The sequence below is a fragment of the Hippoglossus stenolepis genome, chromosome 17 (genome assembly GCF_022539355.2).
Source record: "Hippoglossus stenolepis isolate QCI-W04-F060 chromosome 17, HSTE1.2, whole genome shotgun sequence".
Classification (NCBI taxonomy): Eukaryota; Metazoa; Chordata; class Actinopteri; order Pleuronectiformes; family Pleuronectidae; genus Hippoglossus; species Hippoglossus stenolepis.
The window spans coordinates 7,081,117-7,108,020 of NC_061499.1; the positions used below are offsets into that span (position 1 = coordinate 7,081,117).

At 42.0% G+C, this 26,904-nt stretch overlaps 3 protein-coding genes across 6 annotated transcripts; 1 reads left to right on the forward strand and 2 right to left on the reverse strand.

Annotated features, from left to right (window-relative positions):
* Positions 1-777: 777 nt before the first annotated feature.
* Positions 778-2,665, reverse strand: LOC118125218 (ictacalcin). The gene is made up of 3 exons (XM_035183625.1): positions 2,513-2,665; positions 1,244-1,389; positions 778-1,111 (listed from the first exon to the last, which is right to left on the reverse strand). Exons 2-3 carry the CDS (start codon positions 1,379-1,381, stop codon positions 965-967), a joined length of 285 nt encoding a protein of 94 aa, XP_035039516.1. The 5' UTR covers positions 1,382-1,389; positions 2,513-2,665; the 3' UTR covers positions 778-964.
* A 3,815-nt stretch (positions 2,666-6,480) lies between these two features.
* Positions 6,481-8,181, reverse strand: s100a10a (S100 calcium binding protein A10a). Its single transcript, XM_035183699.1, has 3 exons — positions 8,023-8,181; positions 6,823-6,984; positions 6,481-6,728 (listed from the first exon to the last, which is right to left on the reverse strand). Exons 2-3 carry the CDS (start codon positions 6,961-6,963, stop codon positions 6,567-6,569), a joined length of 303 nt encoding a protein of 100 aa, XP_035039590.1. The 5' UTR covers positions 6,964-6,984; positions 8,023-8,181; the 3' UTR covers positions 6,481-6,566.
* Positions 8,182-9,964: 1,783 nt separating this feature from the next.
* On the forward strand, positions 9,965-22,524 carry trim46b (tripartite motif containing 46b). Of its 4 annotated transcripts, none has more exons than XM_035181999.2 (12): positions 9,971-10,367; positions 13,068-13,329; positions 13,508-13,697; positions 14,214-14,412; positions 14,691-14,837; positions 15,090-15,185; positions 16,000-16,253; positions 16,974-17,095; positions 17,810-18,148; positions 20,248-20,477; positions 20,611-20,678; positions 21,179-22,524. In XM_035181999.2, exons 1-12 carry the CDS (start codon positions 10,308-10,310, stop codon positions 21,624-21,626), a joined length of 2,415 nt encoding a protein of 804 aa, XP_035037890.1. In that variant the 5' UTR covers positions 9,971-10,307; the 3' UTR covers positions 21,627-22,524. The 4 variants fall into 4 exon arrangements, with proteins under 4 accessions (XP_035037892.1, XP_035037893.1, XP_035037890.1 ...); XM_035182000.2 differs by lacking the exon at positions 9,971-10,367 and adding an exon at positions 10,935-11,223; XM_035182001.2 differs by lacking the exons at positions 20,611-20,678; positions 21,179-22,524 and adding an exon at positions 19,091-19,241 and having other exon boundaries at positions 9,965-10,367; positions 20,248-20,461.
* The last annotated feature ends 4,380 nt before the right edge of the window (positions 22,525-26,904 follow it).

Sequence of the window (26,904 nt, forward strand, 5' to 3'; positions counted from 1 at the left end):
TTCGCTCAAAATGAAACTTGTAGGTTAGCTGTTAAAAATAATCTTGGTCGTAAAGCTTATCACTGCTGCAGAACACAATGTTCCCAATGTGGATGCTTCCAAAGAAATTAAATGAAAGCTTATATATATATATATATATATATATATAATACTTTATTTGTAAGACAGGAAGCGTTTTATTTCTTGTTTTAAAAGCTGCCTGTGCTTGTGATAAATGTATCATATACTAAAATATGAGCAACTAGGGCCGGGCAATAAAGCAATATCAATGATATGATTATTGCAATATAATTTTCATCAATAGCAATATAACAAAGGTTGAACATTAATGTGCTGCTTGTGCATGGTGGAAGCACAGTGATCCACCTCTTACTTGTTAAATCAAGTGTTTACCATTCCCTGATCATAAACAAGAGTTTAAAACCACAACCTTTCGAGCAAAAATCAGTGTTTGAACTTAATAATTTGACATTTAAAACATGATGTAAATGATGCTGTTTCAAGTTGGAATTTTTTCATAGTGGTGAGTAGATAATGAGTGAATTCACATTTTGGGGTGAACTATCCCTGTAAACTTTGTACATCCCTCCTGTCATATCCTACGGTTGTGCTGTTCCTACACTGACGTAAATCCAGTTGTATGAGTTAAAGACTTGGAGACAGAATGACTGAAAGCGTTTAGGTCAGACCTCATAAACCTGCTCAGATTGTGGTGCTGACCTGTTTGTGCAACCGTCCAATATAAGCACACGCAGTAACAAAGTTCACAACTCAGAGTTTCAAAGAAGAAAAAGAAACATTTATTTCATTTTGCATTATGACATACTTTTGAAATATTTTTTTTTTACGTTAGTGCCTTCAAGCAGTAGTAAATATTTATTCTTTTATCAGAACAGCTTGCTAGAGAAACCTTTTTCACAGAAAGGCACCTCTCTGTGTTGGCCTCCAGGTGGCGCTCGGGTCCCTATTTCTTCCTGTTCACGAAGAACTCGTGGCACAGCTGGGTGAGGCTGCACACCAGGGCCACATACTCCCTGAAGTCAACTTTGTTGTCCTTGTTTGCATCCAGTTCCTTGAAGATTTTATCAACTGCGGCCTGGTCACTGGTTTTCTGCGGGTGAGAATAAATGTCAGGAAACATGTTGCTTCTGGAAGACATTAGTTGTAGTGAAGTTCTCAGTATCGCCCCCTACTGGTCATAAAACAGGGATGGATTATCGCTGGACTCTCAGAAATCACTCACCCCCAGCATTTCTTTGAGTTCATTCTCAAGCAGGTCTTTCAGCTCGCCCCTACTCAGGTAGAGGTCGTCCCCCTCTTTGCCAGAGTATCTATGAAAGGCGCTGATGAGGTGGACCATGGCTTGCTGGACTTCAGACATGATGACACCTGGTTCAAGAGGACAGAAATACGTTATGTCTCTGTGAAGATTGCACTGTCAGCTCAGATTATTATATGTCCTCAGAATGGACCCAACAGGAGAACCGTGATCTCGTTCAAAGCTCCTGTTGCTCCATCTAGAGGTCGAGTCCAGACCTGTTCTCTTTCACCCACACAAATTAAAATGGATCATGAGATATTGTGGTCCAATTTGATTTGCTAACAGAGAGCGCTGTTTATTTCCATAGCTGGAGGGAGTGTTGGCAGGGGGAGAGGAATGCAGGAAATGAACAGATCGTTTGAGTTAAGATACTTTTTCCAAAGTCTGCTTCACTATTATGCCAGTACTCCCTTTTCCTCCTGCTACAACATTAGTGGCTCTATATCTATATGTATAAATGATATGGAATGCATGCTAGTTTCCTTTGTTGACATCATTGCTTTTGTCTCTGCCAGTGTTTTTCCCCTGACTTTTCCATGGGGCTGGATAAAAATAAACCCTGAGTTTCCACCAGGGGCCGAACCACATTTATTTGCCTATGTCAACGGTCTCTATCACAGAATCTCTGGCGAGTGACACAGGACATTGTTATGGCAACAGTTGATTCTCTCCAGGTAACTACCTTGAACTAGGTAAAGAAGCAGGTCTAGACTTGATTAAAGTCCCTGTGGTGATGTAGGACATCTGTTTTCTTCATGCCTGAAAAGTGTTTTGTTTTTTCCACAGACTCCACGAACCCAAGAGAATCAGTTCTGGTTGCAGTTCTGACTCACACTGTGCTGCTTTGTCTCCAGGGAAGGACTTGTGGCATTGGAGGTTTTTTTAAACAGATGGGAGTTGTGGAGGAAGACAAACTGCGCCACTGTTCAGATGTTTGATTTGGTTGCAACTAAAGCATTTGCAATCAAAATGCAACAAGGTTCTGAACGTGCAATGCAACAGTTAAAGGACATTTGAAGCCAAGTAACTGCCACTGAAGCCAAAATGAGCCGTGTCTGTTGCATCGTTCCAAAGACGAGGAGTCATAGCTCAAAAGTATTCACGGAGCTGGTAGTTAATGGATTTTAGAATTTCACACAAATAACCAACAAAACAACAATCAAAAGAACATTGTTTAGATTTTCTACTCACCGAGTTTGAGGTTTATGGAGATTGGAGAGTGAAAATCAGTCTTGGAGGCGCTGGAGTGATGAGGAAATGGAAGCAGAGGAGGTTTTATACATCACCACACCCATCGTCCCTCCCTCCATGGTGCTCCATAAGGTCCCTCTCATCCTCAACCACACCCCAGCCCCTGGTGTCCTGTGACACGTCTTCTCTGTTAGAAACAATTGTTGCTTGGAAATCATCAACAGATGATGTTTATGTCAATTGTTAGGGAAACTCATATGAATCATTTTTATTTATGTTAACAACAGAACTGCATCTCATGTGTGCATTCGGGAAGGAAATGCCTCAATAAAAAGTATATTGTAGTTTATCACAGTAACTTCATCGATGTTTTGATCTCAGGATCATTTGAATCTAAAATTAGTGCGGTTAGCACAGCTGACTGTGGAATAAAGAGCAGCAGTGTAATGCAACATTAAGGCTGACTTTCTTCAAAGCACATATTTTTCAATGCTTGTTACAGTGGCAATAAAACTTCATATAACAGTCTGAAAACGTTTTTTATGTTCTTTAGTGGAATGCATTTGAGGAGTTTTATTTTTATTTTATTGAAATAGATATTATTTCTATGTTTTAAAACTTTTTGTTATGTTATACTTTATTTAGGTTTTTATAGCATTGCTCTTACTGCTGACCTGTCCTCTTGTTTTCATTGTACAGTTGACTGTGTGGTAACGTACATATGACAATAAACTTGAAACTTGAGTTATAGATTTAATATTTACTTTTCGTTACTGGGAACGTTACAGCTTGCAGCTGTTCATTCTTTATTCATTCTTTTTATCCTTGACCTTTGAAAACCAGGGAGGTCATGAGACAACAAACCACAAAAAATTAAGGTTAAGTTTCCTCCTAAGAACCTATTATTGTTATATTTACTTATCAACACAGGGCTTGAATCATGACCTCACCTGCACATATTCGTTTTTCAGTTTGCAGTGTTGTCATATACATTATCTGTGTGCAACAAACCCGATATAAAATGTTCTTCCTTATTTTAAGACTGCTTTACCACATAAGCAGTTATGCATGTTGGTTTTAAATCAAATGCATTGTTTTTCACAGTTTTGTTTTACAAGACATTTCAATTATATGTTGTGCCAACTAATTCCTGGTGTTTTGTGTGTATAACGGCCTTTTCTGCTATTTCTTTATTGGATTGTTTGTGATAAACAGGATTCTGAAATAAAAACCGTTAGGCCTGGTGACTCAGTGAGCCTGGATTGTTGCGGTCGTCAGTGGGTCCCATCCTCCTTGCAATTTTGTGGTCGAGGCTGTGACTCACAGTCATGTCCGTGACGCGAGTGAATCATGCTGCAGAGACCTGAAATAAGAGAGGACAAAAATCAACACTGGCGACTCTGTGTGTATGTTTACTTGTGTGTGTGTGTGTGTGTGTGTGTGTGTGTGTGTGCTCTCCTCTTTGCTCAGGGTGCTGTTACTCTGGTCTCTAATTAACAACTTTAAATTAAAGTACAGATCATAGATGACCACCATTCATGTTTTCTATGAACAGACTTTGTAGTGCAAACACAATTTGAGATTTGTTTTTCCATTGCACTACTTTTTTCATTGTGTGGAAATGAAACTCCTTCCGTCGTCCTCCTTCAGCTTCCTCAATAACACAGAGAAGGCATCTCCATGGAGACCACAAACCTTATTATTTCCTGCTGTGATTCACATGAGACTGTTTACAGTATACAGCTGCAGCGGATTTAACAACGGATCAAATATCCAAGTCCAATAATTAGGGACACAACTACACCATCTAGTGGTGAAGCAGACACACAGCAGTCTGCCCTCCCAGAAAATAATTCCTCTGAAGATTTTGACGAAAAAAACAATTGTTAGAGTTGCTAATTTAAATATATATATTTAATATTTGTTAAAACATTTACACATATATACTTTTTACGTGTACTTGCAATTCATACCACTTATCCTATAGGGTCAAGGGGGAAGCCGGAGCCATAATGATAATATATCGTAATTATAATACTAATCCTGAAGGTTTTTCATATCCTTTAAGCTGTGAATATACTGTATCTGTTATCTCACATCCAAGCAACAGCAAAAGAGAAACAAATAAAAGGACATGACGCACTCCAACATTTTTTTAATGTAGTCAGATGACAGATCCAATGGAAACAGCTACAAGCCTCCCATTCAGGGCTGATGTGTTCAGAACATTGGCGCAGAATGTCCACTGAGAGGGGCTGTTCCGTCCGTCTGCACATGTCCAAGGAAGGTGTGGTGTGGGTTGGCGAATGTGTGCTTATCTTGGAATTTAAATCAGTACACGTCTCTGCTAGTAACGACTTGAGAAACGGATGCAGCAGTAATCATGTGGTGACAGAGGTCTTGATCACAGTATTAGTAGGTGTGCTCACTAAGGGAGCAGGTTTTGGCCCTTTCATTGTCGTCACAGCTCAACGCCTGGTCTCTTGCTTCATGCTTCGAGAAATGAATTCATCTAATCAAATAATGCTTGTGTTGTTTTAGGCTACATGACAAACACGCAGCATATATATCTACTGTGTGAATCATACTTCTGTGAATGCTGTGAATAGAGAAGCTGCACAAGAGGGGTATTGAGAAAACAGTCAGCAAAAGTAGGAATTCCCGGCTCTGTACTCATGGGTCACATGGGCGTGGTGCTTGTGTAAAGTGGGGGCTGAATACAAACTGCGCACACACAAACACACACACACACACACACACACACACACACACACACACACACACACACACACACACACACACACACACACACACAGGTTTGCAAAGCTATCCATTTTAGGACTTTGCATTGATCTCTATTCATTGTAGACAGCCGAACCCTAACCTTAACCTAACCACAGTTCACATCTTACCCCTGACCTCAGAAATTAAGTTTTGCCTCGTCTGGTCCTCACAAGAATAGTGTTTATACTGGAAAAAGGTCTTAAAGAGGTAGTGAAAACAAGTACAGTGTGTTGTAGCCTAGCAACTTGTCTGTTTGCCCTGTTACCATGAACATTGGTCAGCCACAAACTCAGACTCTGCCCAAGGATGTGTGCAGAAGGCTCATGAGACTCATGAGACTTTGTATGCCCTGAGCTTTGCCTCATAGGCAGCCCTTCCACAGGCAGTGGAAAGTCTGCCTACTTGATTGGCAGGTGATCAACCAGAATCCAACCCTTTACATCTGGCATGGAGGCATTTGATTGGTTCAGCTCAGTGGGCGTCAGCCTGAGGAGAAGTGCTGCCTGCAAGACTTTATTTTAGAGCAAAATGAGTCATATTGCAGCGCAGAGAGTTAGGAGGCGTGTGTGGGGGGGGCCTTTCTCCTGTTCCTCTCTCTGGTGTTATCCAACTTTCCGCCGACATGAAACACAATGAAAAGAATTTAGTGGAAAAAATAACAGAGTGGTGATCCTGATGCCCTGTGACTCAGACGCTCCACTTTTATTCGTCCTGCTCGAATGGCCCAAACTATAACGCAGCAAACTTTTACTCAGTTAGCACCAAGACACCTAATCTATCTGTTTATGTGTCTATCAAGTTATGACATCACCTTCACAGAGAGGTGTGTGCACATCTAGAACATTCTGCAGATTCCTCAGAGCGGTGATAAGCGGGGGCTTTATCGAACAGAGAGGGAGAGGTCTGTCTTACTGTTCATACAATGGAAGTCATAAAATACAGGTGGGAATCACATCATCACACTCAGTGTTGTCTATACACTATGTAAGTACGAGATGATCTCTGTGATGAGATTCACCCGGGAGGGAAATCAACACAAAACAAAGGTTGGGAAAGAGCTATAATGCAGCTTAGTGTCCATTTTTTTACATTTATTTAAACTGAGAAGAGACACGTGGCTTCATATTCAGAGAAATATGTTCAAAGACAAACACATCAGCCCAACAGACAAAAGACACAAGAGGTTTGAAAATGTTCAGCATATTTAATGGACAAAAATATCGTTACAAAAACTGAGATGCTTTTTGTGGCTTCTTCTCCTCTCGCCCTTTTACTTCTTCGTCTTCTTGCACATGTGCGACTGGTAGCACTGCTCACAGGCAATGGAAAGTCCGACAACCAGAGAAACAAACTCCTCAAAGTCCACCTGGCCGTCGCCGTTGGTGTCCAGGTCCTTCATGATCTTGTCGACAGCAGCGGGGTCCTTCTGACTCTGGAGGGGGGCATCAACGAGAAAACAGCAATGAAGGGATATGATAACAAAGGAATGCGTTAGAATCTTGAACACCGTCGGTCGTCTCTCTCACCTTAAGGAAGTTGGACAGCTCGTTTTCCATCAACTCTCTGAGCTCTCGCCGGTTCAGTGTGGTGGTATTTTTTTCCTTTGAGGCGTAACGGTGGAACACTTTGATGAGTGACTCCATCGCTGTTTCCAGTTCTGAAGGCATGGTTTCTGAAGGGTCTTTAGGCTGAAAAAACAAGTTGAAATAAAGTGGAGGTGATGATCAGGATCACTGATGGCATACAGTTAACCTTCAATGGCCAATCTTAAAAACAAGACCTCAGGGAACTTTGGAAAATGACTGACGGCTGATTGAAAAAAAAACTTGTTTTAGCCTAAACTTTCTCAAATGACTCTCAGAGAGGAAAGTGTTCTCTGATGAAGTAAATTAAATACAATTTTAACTTGTTTATGTGTGGATTTGTTTGATTCTTTGTCTTTTGCTCCGTCCTGTTGGGGGAAAAAGGAGTGCTCCATTGTTTTTGATGCATGAAGGGGAAGCACAATACTTTGCCCTCACCCTTCCCACTGCATGAGTAATGCTCAGCAGAGACTGAGATAAGACCTGTTATTAAGTTGTTAGAAAAAGGCCCGGATAACCACAGCAGTACTGACACACGATTTAAAAAAACCAACCGCAAATCACTGTGTCTCGTTTCTGTAGAGTTTAACTTGTTAAAAAGAAGCGAGAGAATGGGAGTGGAGAACTTTAGAAAAATAAAATTCCTCAAAAATGTGAAGTTTGATGCAGAAAATGATTCAGTCCAACCACGCCCTTAGGGTAGATGGACTAACAGAACAACAAGGAGTGTGTTCACTAGAGTCCAATAAAGTAAAACTGGAGAAAATAAGATTTGTATCCAATGAGCGATTAATGTATTATCCTACTGTTTGAATCGTATACATATCTTATAGCAATTATTAGATAAAGTTAGTGTTAGCCTCATGCAAGAATCTTATACATATCTTATAATATTCTTAGATAGCATTTGTCCTAAAGTCCTTAAAAAGAAGTCGGTGTGAGTTGAAATCTGAAAAAAAAAACTAAGAATGAATTCCACAGATGGGAAATGTTTCCCTTTAGAAAACTTGAGACTGGTGGACACGGATAACTAGTGCAACACATTCCTTCCACAAACTAACTGTCCCTGAAAGCATTTCAGTGTTTATGAAAATCCTCTGAAAGCATCGGAGCTCAGAGAGGAGCAGCAGTGTTAGATCTTACCGTGCAGAGCTGGGACGTGGTCACTCAAGAGGAGGTGGGAATGTAAAGAAGTTTGGAAAGTTAAGCAATGAATTTATAGTGAGGCGACGCCCAGACTGCAGTGTGTGAGTGTGTGTGTGTGAGTCTGAGTGTGAGTCAGACTCAGATACGAACGGTTCGCTCTGACTGTAACGGTGTTGGGCGGCAACAACACAAACAGCAAAGTATTAACTTAAGAACAGTGTAGATTTACTATTCTAATAAAAATGTGTGATTTATAAAATTACGTAATTGAGTAAACTTGGGATTTTAGCTAATGAATAATCAAAGAGGGGGATTTATCATAAGAGAAGAGTGGGGGAGTGAGTGGGAGACAATGTGGGAAAGTCAATCAACAGCATTTTAACACACAATACGAGAGGACTTCACTAATCAGCAGCTATTGTCCCTCATTGAGTGATTAACGACACATGTGATCAAAGGATTTACACCAAAACAGAACACAATACATTTCTTATGAAAGTTGCAATGAGAGATTTTAATTATCGATATGATTTTAATTTATTATTTTATGTTTTCTGAATCGATGGAGGCTGCTTCAGTACTTTAGTTACATCATATATACTTTACTGACACTGTCCATTATAATAGAGCCTGAAATAAACAAATTACATTCCAGAACATTCTCCTCCATTTTGACAATGATTTGGAAATCGACAAAAGATGTTGAAATGAAAGAATATTCGTTTTGGGGACATTTTATTTTTTTACTATTATCATTAAATACATGTTCTTCTTTGTTTCACTCATTCTGTTCAACTCTCTGGTGGAGCGCCATCTTGTGGTGAAAACATGGCATTACAACCTGACTGTGTGTCAACCTTGAGAAAAGACAAGTGCATATTTGAATATAAAAGCTACAAGTGTCCTTCGTCTGCTTTGTTTATTAATGTCAAGAGCACGTGTAGTGACAGATGGGACAGATTTCTATTGGATTTGATGTGTGTAAAGTGAAGCACTTATATTTGTGTGCTGCAGCTATGATGTAATTATGTGTATATACTTATACACAGACCTGTCCCATAATTTTCTTGTTAGAGCATTTGATTATGCTGTGTCTTTTATGCAATTATCAATACGTTTCTACTGTAATTGATTGAATTCGATTGAGCCCTATATATGCGACGCCATGTGGAATTGACTGGTATTACACATGATGCTCTGCATGCATAATAAACACAACTGGCTGCACACACAGATTATTATTATTACCAGAACACAACAAAAATTAACTTGTTAACTTGTTGTTGCTACAGAGTTGGGAGTTTGATGTATTGTACTTAAATATTTAGGTACTTGTACATAATTTGAGTATTTTCATTTGAAGCTACTTCATACTTCTACTAGAAAATGTACTTTTTTCCATTTACTTATTCTCTGAGTCTGACTTTTTGATACATTATATAATAAGATGCATTGTCAAAGATCAAACAACCCAAAAGTACATAAAGTTGTCAGAAGAGCTTCTACCTGTTACTATCATTCAGTGATACAATACAATCAATAAAATCACAATCTGCTGTCAGGAGTCTTGTGCTTCTTCTCAACCCAGAACAGATTTATTGCCAAAACCAGGCTTCTATCTTTGAAGTCGGATTAGATCCAGGTAAGATCAATCAAACCCAAGAGCCAAAGCTTCAGGTTCACCAGATAGAGGAAGAAATGTAAGTTACACCTGGAACATGTTACTGGAGCTGTAGCAGCCTGACGTTCTCCTTTCTTCTGCCTCCATGCAGCCTATGAATCACTATAAACGGCTGCTGATGTCGGTCTGCGTTACATTCTGCCTGGAGATCCACGTTTCCTCTCTGATGGAAGACTCAGATCGCTTCTCCCATCCGATGACATCAATCTGTCACCCTGCTGTGTGTCTGTGTGTGTGTGCCACATAATTTGAACGCATCCGGTGCGTGATGGTAAGGGTGGGGGGCGGGTTGTCTGGGTGAGGAACACAGCTACAGGCATCTGTTAATATTCAGCGTGGACACACTGACATTCACATCACATTTATCCATCTGCGCCTTCTTCTCTGTATTTTTATTCCCAGAAGCTGATGTTTATCAGCCCCTTTTTTCCTCCCCCCGTGCGTAAAAATGGGTAAAGATGGATAAACCGACCGATCCTTATTATCTAGCGGATCAAAGCTGCACATTTTCGGAGTTATTAATATGTTCCTCATGGCCTGTGGCCTAGATACGTCTCGGTTTGTATCCAGATGATGAAAACGGGGGAGCTGTTTTCTTAAAATGGCAGAGATGGATTTAAAAACAGTCACGTCGACGATGGAAGCTTTGGTTCGAATCAGTGTGAGTACAACGTGTTTTTTCTCTGTTGTCGCTGTGCATAGACTACACATCTAAAATAGACCTTTATGGTCATAATGGCTGCATCCTGTATTTTTAAGCGGAGAACGGCATTAACGGTGTGTGGATGTAACGTCTCCGGGTTTCACGTTCCGGAAAAGAAGGGCCTATATTCCGGCTATTTTTTAAATTCTGCACCCAGAATAAAGAGATAGTAAAAACAAACGGAATAGGCTTTGATATAAATACCGATTTAAATACTGGCTATCCCCTACCCTTGGTGTAGAAAATGAATGGTTGTGTTTCCTGGTGTAATGGAGGTCCAGCATGGAGCGCCTCTTTCAGTGGGCTACACCAGAGGCGAGCAAAAATCATCTGCTCTCTTTGATTAGATACACGAGGGTGTTTTGAAGTGTTATAAATTAATAAAGCATTAAAGAAGCAGACTTGAAATCACAGGTTTTTAGTTTTTTTGTTCTTCTTTTCACTGGATGCTCGTTTCCATGGAGACGGGATGCAGGAGCTTTGGCTGCTGGTGCTGATGCAGGGAGGGAGGAGACGTGTGTGTGTGTGTGTGTGGATTCGTGCGTAAAAAGCATCGGTCGTTATTTGGTGAAGTGATATGAATAATTGGCAGAGGTGGTGTGTGGTGGGGTCGACTACAGGTTTCCACTCGCGCACATGCACCAGAGCAGCTTCTCTTCATGCTGCTGCTTTCACAGGGAGGGAGGAGGGGGTGGCTAAAAACCCCTCCCATCGTTTTTTTTTTTTCCTCATCCAAGAGGCAGCGCTCTCTTGATGCTGGGGAAACGTGCACGTAGTCTGCTCTGCTGCCATGGCGCCCAGATTCCAGGTGAAGGTAAGGATGCGCTGTCCGCTGCGGCGCGTTTTTACGCCGGCCTCGGCTTTTAGCAGTGCGCAACCACCCGGTTTCAGACGCATAACGCGGGCCTGCAGTGCGCGGTGGTGTTTGCAGTTTGCTGGAGGTGCAGTTGTCGCCTGAATTTGCGACAGGAGGAGGAAAAAGACAGGCCGGAGTTGACATTGGAGAATGACACAGAGGGAGCAGCCTCATGCAGCCCCACTGGGAAACTGGGTTATTGAATATAACGTGCCTATGTAAACTGGGAAGACATTGCTTGTTCGCTCAATTACCTTGTGTGTATCAGTCTCATCATTCTGCTGCATTAGGTGCGAGTTCTTCTCCTTCTGAAATTGAGATGCAGCGATTTTACTGTGCATGATCTCGTGCACATTATCCTGATTCTGCAAAGCCCCATGCAGAGCCAGTGGTGGTCTGTGTTGCTGATGCTGCATCACTTCACATCACATCACAGCAGTGACAGAATCTCCAAATCCCCTCTGCAGCACAGTCTGTCACTTTGTCTCATCCGGGTTTCTGAAGTCAACTCATTGTGTCAGAGGTGCTGCAACAGTTTAGGTTTCAGGTTGAGGTTGTGTGTCAAGGGCACAAAATAAAACAATATGTCAAACTGTCAAAAATCAATAAGAAATGTAACTTGTAACTGCACTGGGAAATATTGGCTCAACACAAAATCTGAATGCACACTCGAAGAAATTTGAGTGGTTTCACCATCTTGTTTCTCTGTGACATACAGAAGTTGTAGTTGTGAAGTCACAGGCTTCTGCAACAGCCACTGTGTCCTCTCCTGTCAAACCCGTGTCCTTGAGCGGGGCAGGGACACGCTAGCTGCTCTCGAGTCGCAGCCTTTGACTCGTCCCATCAGCTCTGACCCCTGTGGTTACATAAAGGGAAGGCGCTGGTTCAGCATTGAGGTAAAAAAAACTAACTCACCATCATCAAACTGTGCTAACTGATTAATGTCCTGTTTCATGACAATACATCGCACCAACTTTACATTCAACAGAGCATGAATAGAGCTGAGTATGAGATCTTTGTTTGTGTGTCTTTCAGTTTAAGAGGAGGACTTATCGATTCAGATTTTGTAATGCTGCTCAAATCCCCGTGCTTGCACTCACATAGTACCTGCTTGTGCTCAGATTTGCTCTGCTTGTGCTCAAACTGTGCGCTTGCACTCAGACGTTTTGTATTTGCAGAGGAAATCTAAGCACAAGGAGGGTCTAACTGAGGTTTTGAGTGAGAACTTGAAGTCAATAAATCCTGCTCTCAAACTGAAAGACCACACTCTTAAAGAAAGATTGGAACCCCCCCCCCATACGGATGTTGCAGTGTGGTGATGGAAGGGATGGACTATGTGCAGTGGTTGAATAATTAACGTCTTTATCTATATTTAAGAAGTCTGATGCGTGCTGTCAAGTTGTCCGAGACACGTTTTCCCTTTGCCCCGTCCCTCTCTCTCAATTCATCTCTTCTATGACCCTGAATCTATAGTTCAGCAGTAAGTAGGCTGGATAGGGACCTCTGTACTTTTCTGGTTCTGTTGAGCTCAAAACCTTCGAGTTCTTGGCTTTAAGTGCCTGGTCAGATTGAATATTCTTTAATTAGAGGGATTCAGATTAAAATCACCAATTTCCCAGGGCATAATGCAAGATAAAAAAAAAAACGGCATATTTAAGGGACTCATATCTATGAGTGTGTGCACTTTGGTGTGGCTTAATTCAATTTAAGGGGACTCGTATGGAGGTATGCACTCAGCTGACATTTGCATAGGAGGTAAAATGTGGTTTAGTCTAACTTTGTCTCCTCTTTTCCTCCCACAGTCTAACATGAGGAGCCTGGAGCAAGAGCTGCATTGTCCCGTGTGTAAGGACATCGTCAAACAGCCCGTGGTCCTGCCATGCCAGCACAGCGTCTGCCTCATGTGTGCCTCCGAGGTGTTGGTGGCAAGTGGCTACCCGCTTCCCGAGCTTCCCCCAGAGCCCAACTCCCCAGCCTCCACACCCAACACCCGCTCGCCCCGCCAGGCACGCCGGCCTACGCCTAAAGCTGAGCAGCGACCCATTGACCGCGTGCTGCGATCAGGTGAGGTCACAGGCGGAGATATCTGAACCTTGGGTTGATTAAACATGCTAACCCATGCTATTAAAAAGCATTTTTTGTTGTGACTGCATTGAGTTTTAATTTGGATTTTAAAACATCATTTTCTGTCATTTCCTGTCTGCCTCTGCTCATAACTTGCTTTCCTTATCCTTGGATTAAGGTCCCCACCCACCGTCGCCATCCATGCCTCGGTCTCCGGGATACGGGACGCATGGAGGGCGACGCCGCAAGGAGGGCCCAGCCCTGGTGATGATGTTCCCCTGTGTCCCCTGCGGCCGGGACGTGGAGCTGGGAGAGAAGGGTCTCACCGACTGTCTGCGCAACCTCACTTTGGAGCGTATAGTTGAGAGGTGGGTACCGCACACACACATACACAAAGGCACGCACGCACACACACACACACACGCACACACACACACACACACACACACACACACAGCAGTATTGACAGTGCTGATGATGTTTGGGGCCAAATTACTTGATCCAAACACCAGAAGGTGTGAGTTCAGTCCTGAGCTGAGTTGCTCATTAATCCTGCAGAGCATGCACTGCAACACACTGTAGCTAAACCCGCTGACTGTGCATTTCCCCTGTCTTGTAGCTTTGTGGTCACTTTATCACCTATTCAATACTGTTTGTCTCATTCTTTCACACTGGACATTTTGCCCTCTTGTGTTATACATTTTCACACCATTACATTTGGCTTTTTACATATTTTTCCTCATGAAACATTTCAATTTATACTCTTTTGCTGTTTTTGTTTCCAAAAATATGTTTAGCAGTCCTCTCCTGATAAAATAAGTAATTTAATCACAGCTGCATGTCTAAAGAAAAAATTATATTTGTGTTATTTCTTCCTCCACCAGATACAGACACACAGTAAGCCTGGGCAGCGTGGCCGTGATGTGCCAGTTCTGTAAGCCTCCTCAGGCTCTGGAGGCCACGAAGGGCTGCGCCGACTGCAGGTCCAATTTCTGCAACGAGTGTTTCAAGCTGTATCACCCATGGGGGACGCCACGGGCACAGCACGAGCACATCCAGCCTACACTCAACTTCAGACCAAAGGTTAGACAGGGAGGCACTCACTGTTCATCCACATGAATAATGGGATGAGAGACATTTTATTTTACAATAAAAAAGAATCTGAAAAGGCACTATTTACAAAAGTTATAACTATTAACTTTATTCATTATTAAATTTACCTATACTAAGGTTTTTATAGATGTAGGCGACTGTGTAGTCCATAAAAAAAGTCATTATCATTGTCATTATTATTATTAGGCAATATAACATCAGCAAAACATGCAACATTCGTGCACGTTGAACCTGTCTCTCCTCCTCAGGTTCTGACTTGTCCGGAGCACGACCAGGAGAAGCTGCACTTCTACTGTCGGACGTGTCAGCGGCTGCTCTGCCCTCTCTGCAAACTGCGCCGCATCCACACCGGACACAAAGTTCTCCCTGTGGTCCAGGCTTACCAAGCCCTGAAGGTACGACGCTCAACCAAACTCGTTTTCACTCAATATCCTGCAAAATGAATAAAACGCATAAATAAAATGTGAGATTGAAGTTCGTAGTCATATGAATGATCCATAGGAAAATCTTTGCAGCTTTCAGTGTATCGGAGACAAACAGTCGAGATCAGAGATTGTAGATCAGTAAAGTACAATGGTTCAATGCAGAGTTCATGTAATGATGTGTGTGACAATTAAGCTGTCTGCTGTGTACTTGTCGTTTGACAGGAGAAGATTACAAAAGAGATGAACTACATTCTGTCCAACCAGGACACAGTTCTGGCTCAGATTACCCAGCTGGAGAGCGGCATCACCCAGACCGAGGTGATTAATACTTATAGGGCTGACGAAATGTTGATGAACGTGGAGGTGACACCAGTCATCAGAAAGATATACACAAATTACAGAGGTTCCTGTCTGTTGATTTACACCAGTCACCCTTTGTGTCAAACTAAATTTCAGTAACTTGGAGAGATCATCACAAAAAAATCCTTGCTCTGCACATTTTTATTAAACCCAGATGAACTCTAAATTTGATGCCTTCCTGATTTGGTTCAGGAGTTTCGAGTAATCCTTGTAACTGACAAGCAAACTAGATTGGCACAAACCTCCACCAAGGCCAAACAGTCCCCTTAGATTCAATCAAGCTACATGAAATTACACACTCACAGAAATCATACCAATCACCATAGTTCCCAAAACAGGCCTGATGATTTCCATTAAGATCCATGAAATATTCCCTCGGAAATGGGTGAAAATGTTAAAAACAACATCTTACTTGCTTATGTCTGGTTGACCCATCAGTCCACATTTGTGCCAAACCTTCATGACGCCATGTTCAATCCTTCCACCAAGTTTCGTGGAAATCCATTCAGTTGGTTTCATGTCATCGTGACAAACATAAAACTAAACAGCCATCAAACAAACTAACGGGGAGCGGTGAAAACACAACCTCCTTGGCAGAGATAATTCATTTCATCTGTTTCGGTGCACTTCAAACACTGAATGTTTTGGCGAATCTTCTCACAGAAAAAAGCCTCGAATGAATCAACATCACTCAAGTGCATCAGTTAGCCTCCGCTGGCTGTTACAGTCCTCAGATGCTTGAGCTCCGTCCGTCTGTGTCATTCATCACCAGGTAAACAGCGTGTCCGCCCGAGAGCAGCTGGCTCAGAGCATCAGGGATCTGACCGCCGCTCTGGCTGAGCGCCACGCTTCCCTCACCCAGGCTCTGGAGATGGCCCGGCAGAAACGAGGCGAGGCGCTGTCTGCTCAAGTGGCGGAGAGACGGGGGCTGATGGAGCACGCGGGGCTCATGGCGTTCACCCAGGAGCTACTGAAAGAGTCAGACCAGCCCTGCTTTGTGCAGGCTGCTCGCCAGACTCATAACAGGTCCTCCATTCGTATATCTTTGGCGTTGCTCTCTGTCTTGATTGAACAGTCCATTTATGTCTTGTTTTTTGAAAGTGTTCCTGATAACAGAAAGTGCAGAGATACAGGAAATGTAGGAAAGAGGAGGGAAACAGGGTTTTTGCTATATTATTTAGTAATATCAATTATAATAAACTTAACTCCTAAACCAATGACCTAAACCAAAATTGAACTGATAAAAATATCGCAAGTGTTTTTTTGCTAAAACTATTAAAAGCCATGAACACAGGATATTATTAAGTGTCAATCCAACTCACATTATGTTGTCCTGTTCCCTTTAAAACTCACTAGTACACCAAGTATTCATCCGCAGCTGAAAATAGCACAACTTACTTTTGTTTGTTGTTCTGTTTTTTTCTGAACCCGACAGCTCTACAGGTTTCAGGGAATCACTTTGCACCTTTACAAAAATAAAACAATATTTCTATAACCTGTCTTCAGGAGAAATGAAGAGACTGGAAGTTGGAAAGAACTGAGAGAAATATTTATGTGTTGTTATTTTATGAAATTTGATAATGTTGAGATAAATACAGAATGATGTCAGCCTTATCTTTTAGAAATAATCCTACTCCACTGCCTCCTTATCAATCTGTCTTCCTCCCACACAGCCTGATGGAAGCATCATGTGAACATCCCCCTCTATTCTTCTAACACTGCTTCCCCTGTTTCCCTCCGCACCAGGTTGAGTAAAGCTATTGAGAATCTCCAGCATTTCAGTCTGGCTGCCGATCCATCATTCAGACACTTCCAGCTGGACGTCTCCAAAGAACTCAAACTCCTGACGGAGCTGAACTTCATCCAGGGTGAGGAGGGGAGGGTGCAGGGATGGAGACAGTAGAAGGAGACAAGATAAGAAAAGAAGCGAGGAAAGAAGCGAGTGAATAGGCAGAGAAGGAGGGAGAGACAAGCTTTTAATGACGTCCTATCTCTACGATGTTTTTGTTCGAAATAGCATCAAATCTGCTACGAACACGCCTGGCGTTTGCACTACTCTGGAGTTTTAGAGCTTCTAAAACTGAGACCTGTGGAAACGCTGCTGGCCTCGTTTTAGTCTGAAAACTCCGAGCAGCGTTTTAGTCTGAACGGGCGGAAACAGAGAAGTTTGGAAACGATGACGTAGACGCTCACAACCACTTGCTGATTGGGTCTTTTAGATTAGATCCGTCACATGACCTAAATTCTGCATTTTACAATGTTACTGTTAAATGTTACTGATTACGTGCACAGGAGACGAGCACATGCCCCGTTTATGTGAGTCGTCACGTGATATGCGTGTTCAGGCGCATTGTTATTGACGTAAACTCATGTGGAGCCAAAACACTCACGTGGACTGAGAGATGAAAATGCCGTTTTACAAATTAAAACGTAATAGTATGGGTGTAGCCTCACTCTGTGTAATAAAGCTGCAATGCCGTGAAATATAGTGAGCGAATGTGATAAAAATGAAGCTGGTTGTACAACACTGACACCTTTATTTCAGCCTTTTTACTAACAGAGACTCAATGTACTTATCACAGCGCCCTTGGCTCCAGTGATTGACACCCAGCGTACTTTGGCCTACGACCAGCTCTTTCTGTGCTGGCGACTGCCCCAAGACTCTGCGCCGGCCTGGCACTTCTCCGTGGAGTATCGGCGCCGGGGCGTGGTGCCGGGAGGGGCGTCCCGAGGCGGGTTCAGAGGAGGGTTGGCCGCCGCCCGCTGGGGCTGGCAGCGACTGGACGAAGTGAGCGGCACCAGCGCTGTGATTGACAGGCTGGAGATGGACAGCGTGTACGTGCTGCGCGTGAGAGGCTGCAACAAGGCGGGATACGGGGAGTACAGCGAGGAGGTGTACCTGCACACCCCACCTGCACCAGGTGAGCGTGCACGCTGAACTCTTCTCATTAACAAGTTGACAGAGAGAGTTTGACTTTGCCACAGGGGAGGCCGCACCCAACGCACAGACGGGTAAAACAAAAGGTCAAACTCTGCCCTAGTTTGTCAGTTCCCCTGGTAACAAGAAGTGAAGAGCACTTTTAGACATGAAATATTGATGTGAAAAGAAAAAATCAAAATAATAAAGAGTAGAATGATTCGTAACATTATGAAATCAAATTATTACAATTTAAAAAGTCATGAATATTGGGTGTGTATAGAGTCGCCAATTTGTTATTTACATGCGAGAAATCTTCCACACATGGGACAGGTTTCAAAAGCAGCAACACATGAGGCCAACAAACAGCCTGGTTCACCTGAATCCTCTCATTCCTCAAGGGAAGTGTAGTCTCTGTTTCAAAAGAACTACAGACAAAAGTTTGGTAAGTTAAAGACCATAATGTAAAATGTCGTGGATGATTACAGCTTGGGCAAGTTTTCATTACTCTTTAAAATAATAACTTTTTATTTATTTATTTGCACCTGTTTATTACCTCAATAGACTTATTTTTTAGTAGTGTTGTATTTAATTTTGTGAATTTTTTTGAAAGATGGACCTAAAAAGTTGGGATGAACTATGATTACACCTCAACATGTCAGAAGATTCATTCCTCACCTGCATCAAGTATTGAGTCTTCCAAAACAAATATGGAGGAATCTTCGGTTATTTCTGGTTGATGACGTAAAACCACTTAAATCAAAGTGTATGAGAGCTCCGGGAAAAAAAGAGAGAGATATCCACACAGCGAGCTGCAGTCGCTGTCATCCAGGAGCCATTCATCTCCTCACACCTGCAATTATTTACCAGTCACAATAAAAAGCATTGTGAAAGTCTTAATAATTCATTCTCTTTCTTTTCTACCCATCCCCATCTTCTTTTTCAGTTGTTTCCCCACCTGTCCTCACATCTCCTCACTTTCTTACTCTCTGTTCCCTCATCTCTCTCTCATGCACCATTTCCATCTCACAGCTTTGTACTTGTCATCCTCTTCTGCGCTACATCCACGCTGCCAACCTACACACCTCCTATGGAACGTAAGAAGTGCATTCATGTCCCTCGACCCCCCCCCATGATTCTCTGCTCCTCTCTCAGTCTGTGGTCATCCCATCATGCATCCTCCGCCCACTCACCCCTCTGTCTCCCGATAACGAGATCTGTGCGAACACTGATGATGAGGTTTGCACTTTGTTAAGACCTGAGGCTTAACAACCTGGATCGGATTGAGATCCAGGGCTTTTTAAATGGTGAAGTTGTTGAATTCCTCCCGTCTCTGTATTCCAAGGCCATTTGTTTCCTTCCTGCTGTTGCGAATGTTCCCTCTGTACCTCTCTGTTGAAGGAGAGTGCTGTTTCTTTGCTATACCTTCTCTGTTTTACTCCCTGAGTCATCATTGTATAGGTCAGTGTGCTTGTCTCTTGCAGTGCTGGTGGGAGGACGTGCATGCCTGCTCTCCGTTTCCTCTCTCCTCTCCCATTGGCTGTAAATAAAGATGGACGACGCTCCTCTGTTTCCTCCCGAAATCAAGCTAATATAACCCGGATACAGGTTTTGTCATATTTAGCTTTTTGCTTTCTCGGGAAAGTAAAAGTCTTTATATCATCCTTTTTTATGTACTAGCTAGTTCTCTGTAAGAAGTGTCATCTGAGCAATTCGGATTTCTTCAGAAAGAAACACATTTCGGTTTGGCTCATTTTTTACCCATACCTGTGAATTCATACAGATATATTTTTTACCCATTACACCACCTTTTTGCGGGGTTACTCCACCCGGTGCCGGACTCTACATCAGGGAGTGATCTAGGTGACGTGGCGTGACTTTTGGGGATCAGTCATGTCGTCTCTCTCTTTATTTACAGTCTATGGTCTTTCCTCTCAATCGTTTATTATTCTCCTTGTTTCTCCTCGCTGCTTTCTGACTGTTAATCTGCAGCACTTTCCCTCCACTGCCTCCTAAACCTCATTTCTGAATGCACCTGTGTCTTCTCCTTGACCTCACGTCTTCTTCCCTTCTTTCCTGTTTCTGTGGCGTCCCCCATCACAGTGCTCAACTTCTATCTGGATTCTCGTTGGGGTCTCCATGCCGACCGGCTGGTGGTCAGTAAAGAGCAGCGTGGGGCTCGTAGCGTCCCTGGCCTCTCTCTGCTGCAGGCCGCTGACCACGCCCTCACTTCCTGTCACCTGACTTCGGACCTTCTGGTCGGGGATGTGGCGATCACACAGGGGCGTCACTACTGGGCATGCTCAGTGGAGCCGGGCTCTTACTTAGTGAAGGTAAGTCAATTCTAGTTCAATATTTTACATGTTCATGAATGTTTTAGTGATTAGTCAAAAAGAAGATTTCCTATAAAACAATTAAATTATGAATTTCCAATTGACTGATTGATTGATTTTCTCCTTTGAACAGGTGGGAGTTGGTTTAGAATCCAAACTGCAGGAGTGGTTTCACCTCCCTCAAGACATGGCCAGTCCACGGTGAGTAGCCGTAATTTGAATAATGAACACAAGTAAAGGAAATAGCAGAATGTTATAGTCCAGTCAATCCCAGTGGAGGTGCAGTCTCTTTTCTGTATCATGTGGAAAGTGGAGTGTGGAGTAGCTTGGATGATTTGGGAACATTAAAATTATAATTTGGTGTAAAGTAAAATCACATTTGTGTTTAAGTGGAAAATAAAGGCACAAATAGGATTATAAATTGGTTTGGAACTGATCTTTAGTTTATTTAATTGTCACAATAACTAATAATCCAGCTATAGACTGCAAAGAACACTGCTTCCATCAACCCAGGTCACATGAGAGCGAGTGCATGAAAACAAGTTAAAAAAAATGACCAAAAACATCAAAATAGAAAGATCCCAATACTTGATAAATGTTTGAAACGACCACCTTCTGCTGATGGTACAATAGTCATGTGAAAGCAAACCTGACAGAACTGTTTGTATAAAGGAGACCAAGCGTTATTTGTCTCTCTGCAGCTACGACCCAGACAGTGGTCATGACAGTGGAGCAGAGGACGCCTTGGACTCCGCTCCACCCTTCTGCTTCCTCACCATGGGGATGGGTAAGATCTACCTGCCTCAGCACAGCTACCACCACCACAGCAACCACGGCAACGGTATCCGAGACCCCATCACCAACGGCAACAGCCCCTCCTCACCCACAGGCCTCACCTACCCGCTGCCGCCCCGGCTGGGTGTGTGCCTTGACTTTGAGAAGGGTCGCGTCACCTTCTACGACGCCCATTCCCTGCGTCCCCTGTGGGAGGGTCACGTGGATTGCTCCGGCCCGGTGTGTCCAGCGTTCTGTTTCATTGGTGGAGGGGCCCTGCAGCTGCAGGAGCTGGTGGCCAATCGCAACGCAGATCAGACTCCGGTCAGAAGGGTGACCATCCAACCCCGTGTCCCCACCTTAAACAACAATTGATGCCTGATCTGAGGTTATATATGGTTATTTGGAATGTAATTGGTAATTGTGAAGTATTTACTCAGCTAGAGCGAAAGGTTAGACATCTCAGCGATTTTCTTTGGTATTTAATTTTCTTTCTACGAGAAAATGTTTCTATAGCAACAAATATGCAATGTAATTAAGTTTCTTACATTTTTGTTATGAGCGGTTTTGCAAGAAGTATTGCTTAAGTAGTGTTGGAATATCCAGCACTTGATATGTAATTATATCTTTGATGCTTGCACTTAGCGGCTATGTTGCGTATGTTTATAAAGCTAATGTAGATACAGCACCTCACTATCTGTTATCTTTACTATAGAAGCTTTTACTCTGTCACTTCATGTCCTTAACGCTTAAAGCTTCACATATGTTCGATTTATATATATATATGATTCAATTGTGAGTAGAAAAAGGTCCTGAATATTTTATTGCAGCCGTGACTTAACTTTCACAGTCGTGAAACCAAAGTTGTATTGTCTTCATGAGATGTAAATGTGGTAAATTAGAGGTAGAGAGGAACAATGAGGCAATACTGTAATTAGAAGCAATTATACCTCTGCTGCATATAATCACTAGTTTCCACAGTCCTGTTTGTGCATCGCTATTTTGCTTTTTTAAATTAACGAGTGCGTGTGTGCGTGTGTGTGCGTGTGTGCGTGTGTGGGTGTGTGGTTGGACTGATTCATTGTCTGGCAGTAAAAAGTTGTTTCCTTTTATTTTTTTTAAACTTGCTTGATTCTAAGTTAATGAGCAGCGCTTCTTTTGGTCAGCAGAATAAATCCATGTAAACTTCACCTGCTGGCAGAATGTTTGCAAAAGAAAAACAGATCAAGGAAATAAACACTGAATAAAAACAAACTGTTTAAATTACAAAAAACACCTTCTGTTTCTTTTTGTTGTTTGTTGAAATTCAATCTGCTTCATCCAGTGTTTCACCTGTTGTTTCACCACTAGGGTGCAGCAACACATCGCCACAGCATCTCCAACCTCCTCTTAACCCACTGCAGCTACTGTGATGCTCAGGATATTTGTATTCAGACAGATTCATAATTGAGCCAATTCATCAATTAAACATATTAGTTTGTTAGAGGAAATTGACAAACATAGATTTTAAAATTTGCTTTTAAAGATTTGAGCTGGAAAAAATGCCATTATTTTCCAGATTTCTTTTATAAAACGTTACAGATTAGATTTGATGGATTTCTTGCTTTGATGCTTTTTTTCGTGCTGTTTTTTGTTTCCAAAAGTTTATTTCGGTTTTGTTTACATACGTTTTTTTCATGTACTTTTCTTTAACGTACTTGAACATACAATGATACGATAATGATAAGTACAGTCCTTGAATACACACATACATATATACTACATTAAACATACACTACAGACATACATATGTTACGTAACTAAGATATACATATATTATATATATTTATAATATTAATACATATGTGTGTGAGCATGTAGCCCATATATAGATATATATACACACATGCATATATAGTATTATATTTGGATATATAGTTATATATACATACTATTTTTTATTCCTTTTGTCCTACATGCCCCGATGGCTTAATGAAGTGCCCAGAGCCCCACCTATCAGTTAACTACAACTTAATAATAATAATCATAATAATAAAACACACGATACAACCTTCACGTATGAAAAATCATGTCTGGTTATGAGATTCATGCTCAATGAAACACCTTGGGTGAGGGAATGATGAATAGTAACGACCATCTGCTTGTGATCGAGATGCTCACACCTCACACGTGTAGTTACTTAGCATTCCTTATGTAAATGTAATGTAAATCGCCTGAGTTTACCTTTTATGAGCTTCGATATGAGAAAATCCACATATGTGTTTAATTGGACCCACATTCAAGGGGAAACTGTAGAGGGATTTGGGTTTGCCTCGACCACAGAGGGAAAATAAAAAAAATGCTGAAAAAAGAGCAGAGAATCAAGAGAAGAGAAATGGAGCTCACAGCCTTGACACAAGCCAAGGTTCTTTTTTTAACGTCCTAATACGCATAGATAAAAATACTGTGTCCAAAGGGAGGTTTAGCTCTGATCCTTCATGATATAGATGCAGTGGAATGTACAGTAAAGCATGGACACAGGTCTGCACAGCGCTCCGCCCACCCCCTCATGCTCGCTGCACCTCTCTTCTTTAGTCCAAATCTGTAACAGATTGGGTTTAGTCTGACTGGAGGTATGCAGCCACAACACCACATGTAGGGGTCTGCATAATCCCTCCGCTGAGCATTAAGCGCACAGCATGGGCATTCTTTTAAAGACCTGGCAGGAATTACCAATGCATAATCTCCGTGATCATCATTTAGTTTAGTTCAGAGGGAGAGGATCGGGGAAGGGAATCGTCCGAACCTCATGAAGGATCTCAGAGATATATACATTCAATCTGGGAGAAGCAGTGTGTGGTGCCATCTGCAGAACACATAGGACAGAGTCGTTCAGGACTCAACTGTCTTAAACAACATGAAGCTAAACCACATGTTTAAAAAAAGCTGATTTGTCTCTTAAACGGCCTTTATAGCCTGAAGGGGAATATACTTTTATTATGGGGAACCTGCTTGATCGTATTTTCCTGAGTTGAAACTATCATCATGGATCTGTGTGGTGGAGGCCGGCAGTAGGAATTAAAAAAGGCAGGGGGCGAAATTAACATTGTGTTTGTATTGTAAATTCAATGTCCGACAGATGCTCCCCACACTTATATCATATCTGTGGAGCTTTTATTTGATTGAAGACGCCGACACATTATTAATCTTCATGAGAACAATCCTCGAGATCACGCTCACAAGAAACGACAAGTCTAATTTCCCTGTAATCCGCTGCTCCTCCATGTGTAACAGGTTATTTGCTCAAGGGATTGAATCACATCCACATCATTCTTTTCTTTTTCACTCGGTTTGCTCTGCTTTTAAATGTAATAACGTCACGTTGAAATCATTCCTCTGGACAACGCTGAAACATTTATGCGTCTCTCTCTCGTCCATCCATCCAACCCACGAGCAACATCAATAATATACAACTTCCTGCTTTTATCGCATTGATAATCTGAATCGAGGTAGACGGCGGGGAAAAAAAATCAATCAGCTAAATGTTGACTAAGAGGATTTGAGGGGCATAGCAGGGCCATCTTCCCTCACGATAATAAATGAGGGGTGACAGTAATGCTAGACTGAGCCCATATGGCCGCATACGTACAGTAACCCGGTGCACTGCATTGTGGGAGAAGACACAGGGATAATTCAGTTTCAAATTTACACTCCAGTGGCATGTCCTCTTCTACCGCTCTTTGTTTCTCTCTGTTTACTGATGCAACGAGTGCTGCGCATTGATCGGCCAGTTAATTATCGTATAAATCAAACTGGATCTACAGTTCATAATTAGACAAGTGTCCTGTGACATCAAAAGATCATTTGAAATACCCGTGTTTGCTTTCTTGCCAAGATAAGAAGATTTCCCCCACTCTACTGTCTGTTCATTAAATAGAGCACATTTACAGCCTGCTGCTAGGTAGCTTAGCTTAGCATAAAGACATGAAACAATAGGTAACAGCTAGCTTACCCGCACCTCTGAAGCTTATTAATTTACATGCTATATCTCATTGGTCTAATCTGTGCAAGAACAATGCAGACATGTACAATTTTAACATATAATATTAAACAATTCTTCATTAAAATGTCTGGAAAACAACTCGACCTATGTTGACTTGTTTACACACATTATCCAAAATGTTTCCAACAGTGTTCAAACCCAGAGAAATCCACAATTTTATTTACTGGACGTTTCATTTCGATCGCCTTTTAATTGTGTCGTATTCTATTTATGCGCGGCTTTGTCCGTCTCTGCTATAACTTCAAGGGTTAACGACGTATCACGTTTATTTATTTGCCATTTGCTGCGTAACGTGAATAAAACTTTAGCACATCCGTGAACATAATCTGCATCTTCAGTTGCTTCAGGTCGATTTTCATTGGCAATGGTGGTGAAGCCAACAACTTCCTGATAACATCGTACTAGGTCTTTTCTGATTGTTTCGATTTAGAGACCCCAAGTGGCCGGAGTTATATATTGTGCGTTTCATTGAAAGTTGTGATTATTTCCCGGTTGTTTCACATTTACTGAACAGTCATGGCAGTGGTGTCCTTTTTTTCAAACTGAATTTTGGCAAGAGAGCAAATAAGCATAACTTCCAAAATGTCACAATACCACTTTAAACCAGCCATAATTAATCATTTTGAAAACATTAAGGTAATTACTATTGTAAATCATCACCTGAATCTGTTGCCACCCACTGCTTTTATGAGCTGATAGTGAGTAATAGTTTTTCAGTGCATGATGCAGCAGGTGGCTGTAAAGGTATGTACACAACCTGCTTTGCACTTAATGGCTAGTTATTAAAGTGGAGCCTTTAGCAGCCTGATCTTTCTGTCAGGAGTTGGCAGAGAATGAAAGCGGATCCAAAACAGGGTGGACGTTGCACTTACATTTGACAAGTAGCGGAAACTCGACTCCCAATGAATCGATGTTGTACTGAATGTGTAAATATGCAACTGCAAGTTAACACGTTCACATATTGACTTAAAAGGTGACGATATTTTGTGTTGAAAACTTGTTTCCACTGCTCCTGAGAGGCTAGAAACTGTTCAGGTTTAACGACGGTGAAAAAACCAAGACTGTGGACATCCCATCGTTTGTGGAATGATTTCATTCTGAACCCAAAGGAACGATTCGCTGGTTCAAAACAATAAAATCCTTCTTTCGGATCATGTGAAGTCGGCAGAAAATGTATTATATAACTTTTGGTCTTGAGGTGTAACTTTAAAGCTGGCGTAACTTCAGATATACTGTATGTTTTTACACTCTGCCTGTAACTTAACAACTAGGATATTATTGTTTCCATAAAACCCAGTGTGGAATAACATTTCAGCGAAAACTAATGATAGAAAGTTCTTTGTACGGAGCACTGTGAGCAGGTGTGGGGCGGCTGCATGTGTGGTCAGAAACCATGATTTTTGATGGAGCTTTACGTCGTATGTGACATATCCAGTCAGTCAGTCAGGAAGGCGGCGTATTTTTGAGTGGTTTTCCTCCCTGGTCAGACATGCTGAGTCAATAACCCCTGCACAGTTAAAATTCCAGGTCTCAGAGAAGTGAAAGGAAAGTAAAATCAGAATGTCAACAGGGGATCCGTAAACCACACGTTTCCTGGACGCCTCTGTCAGG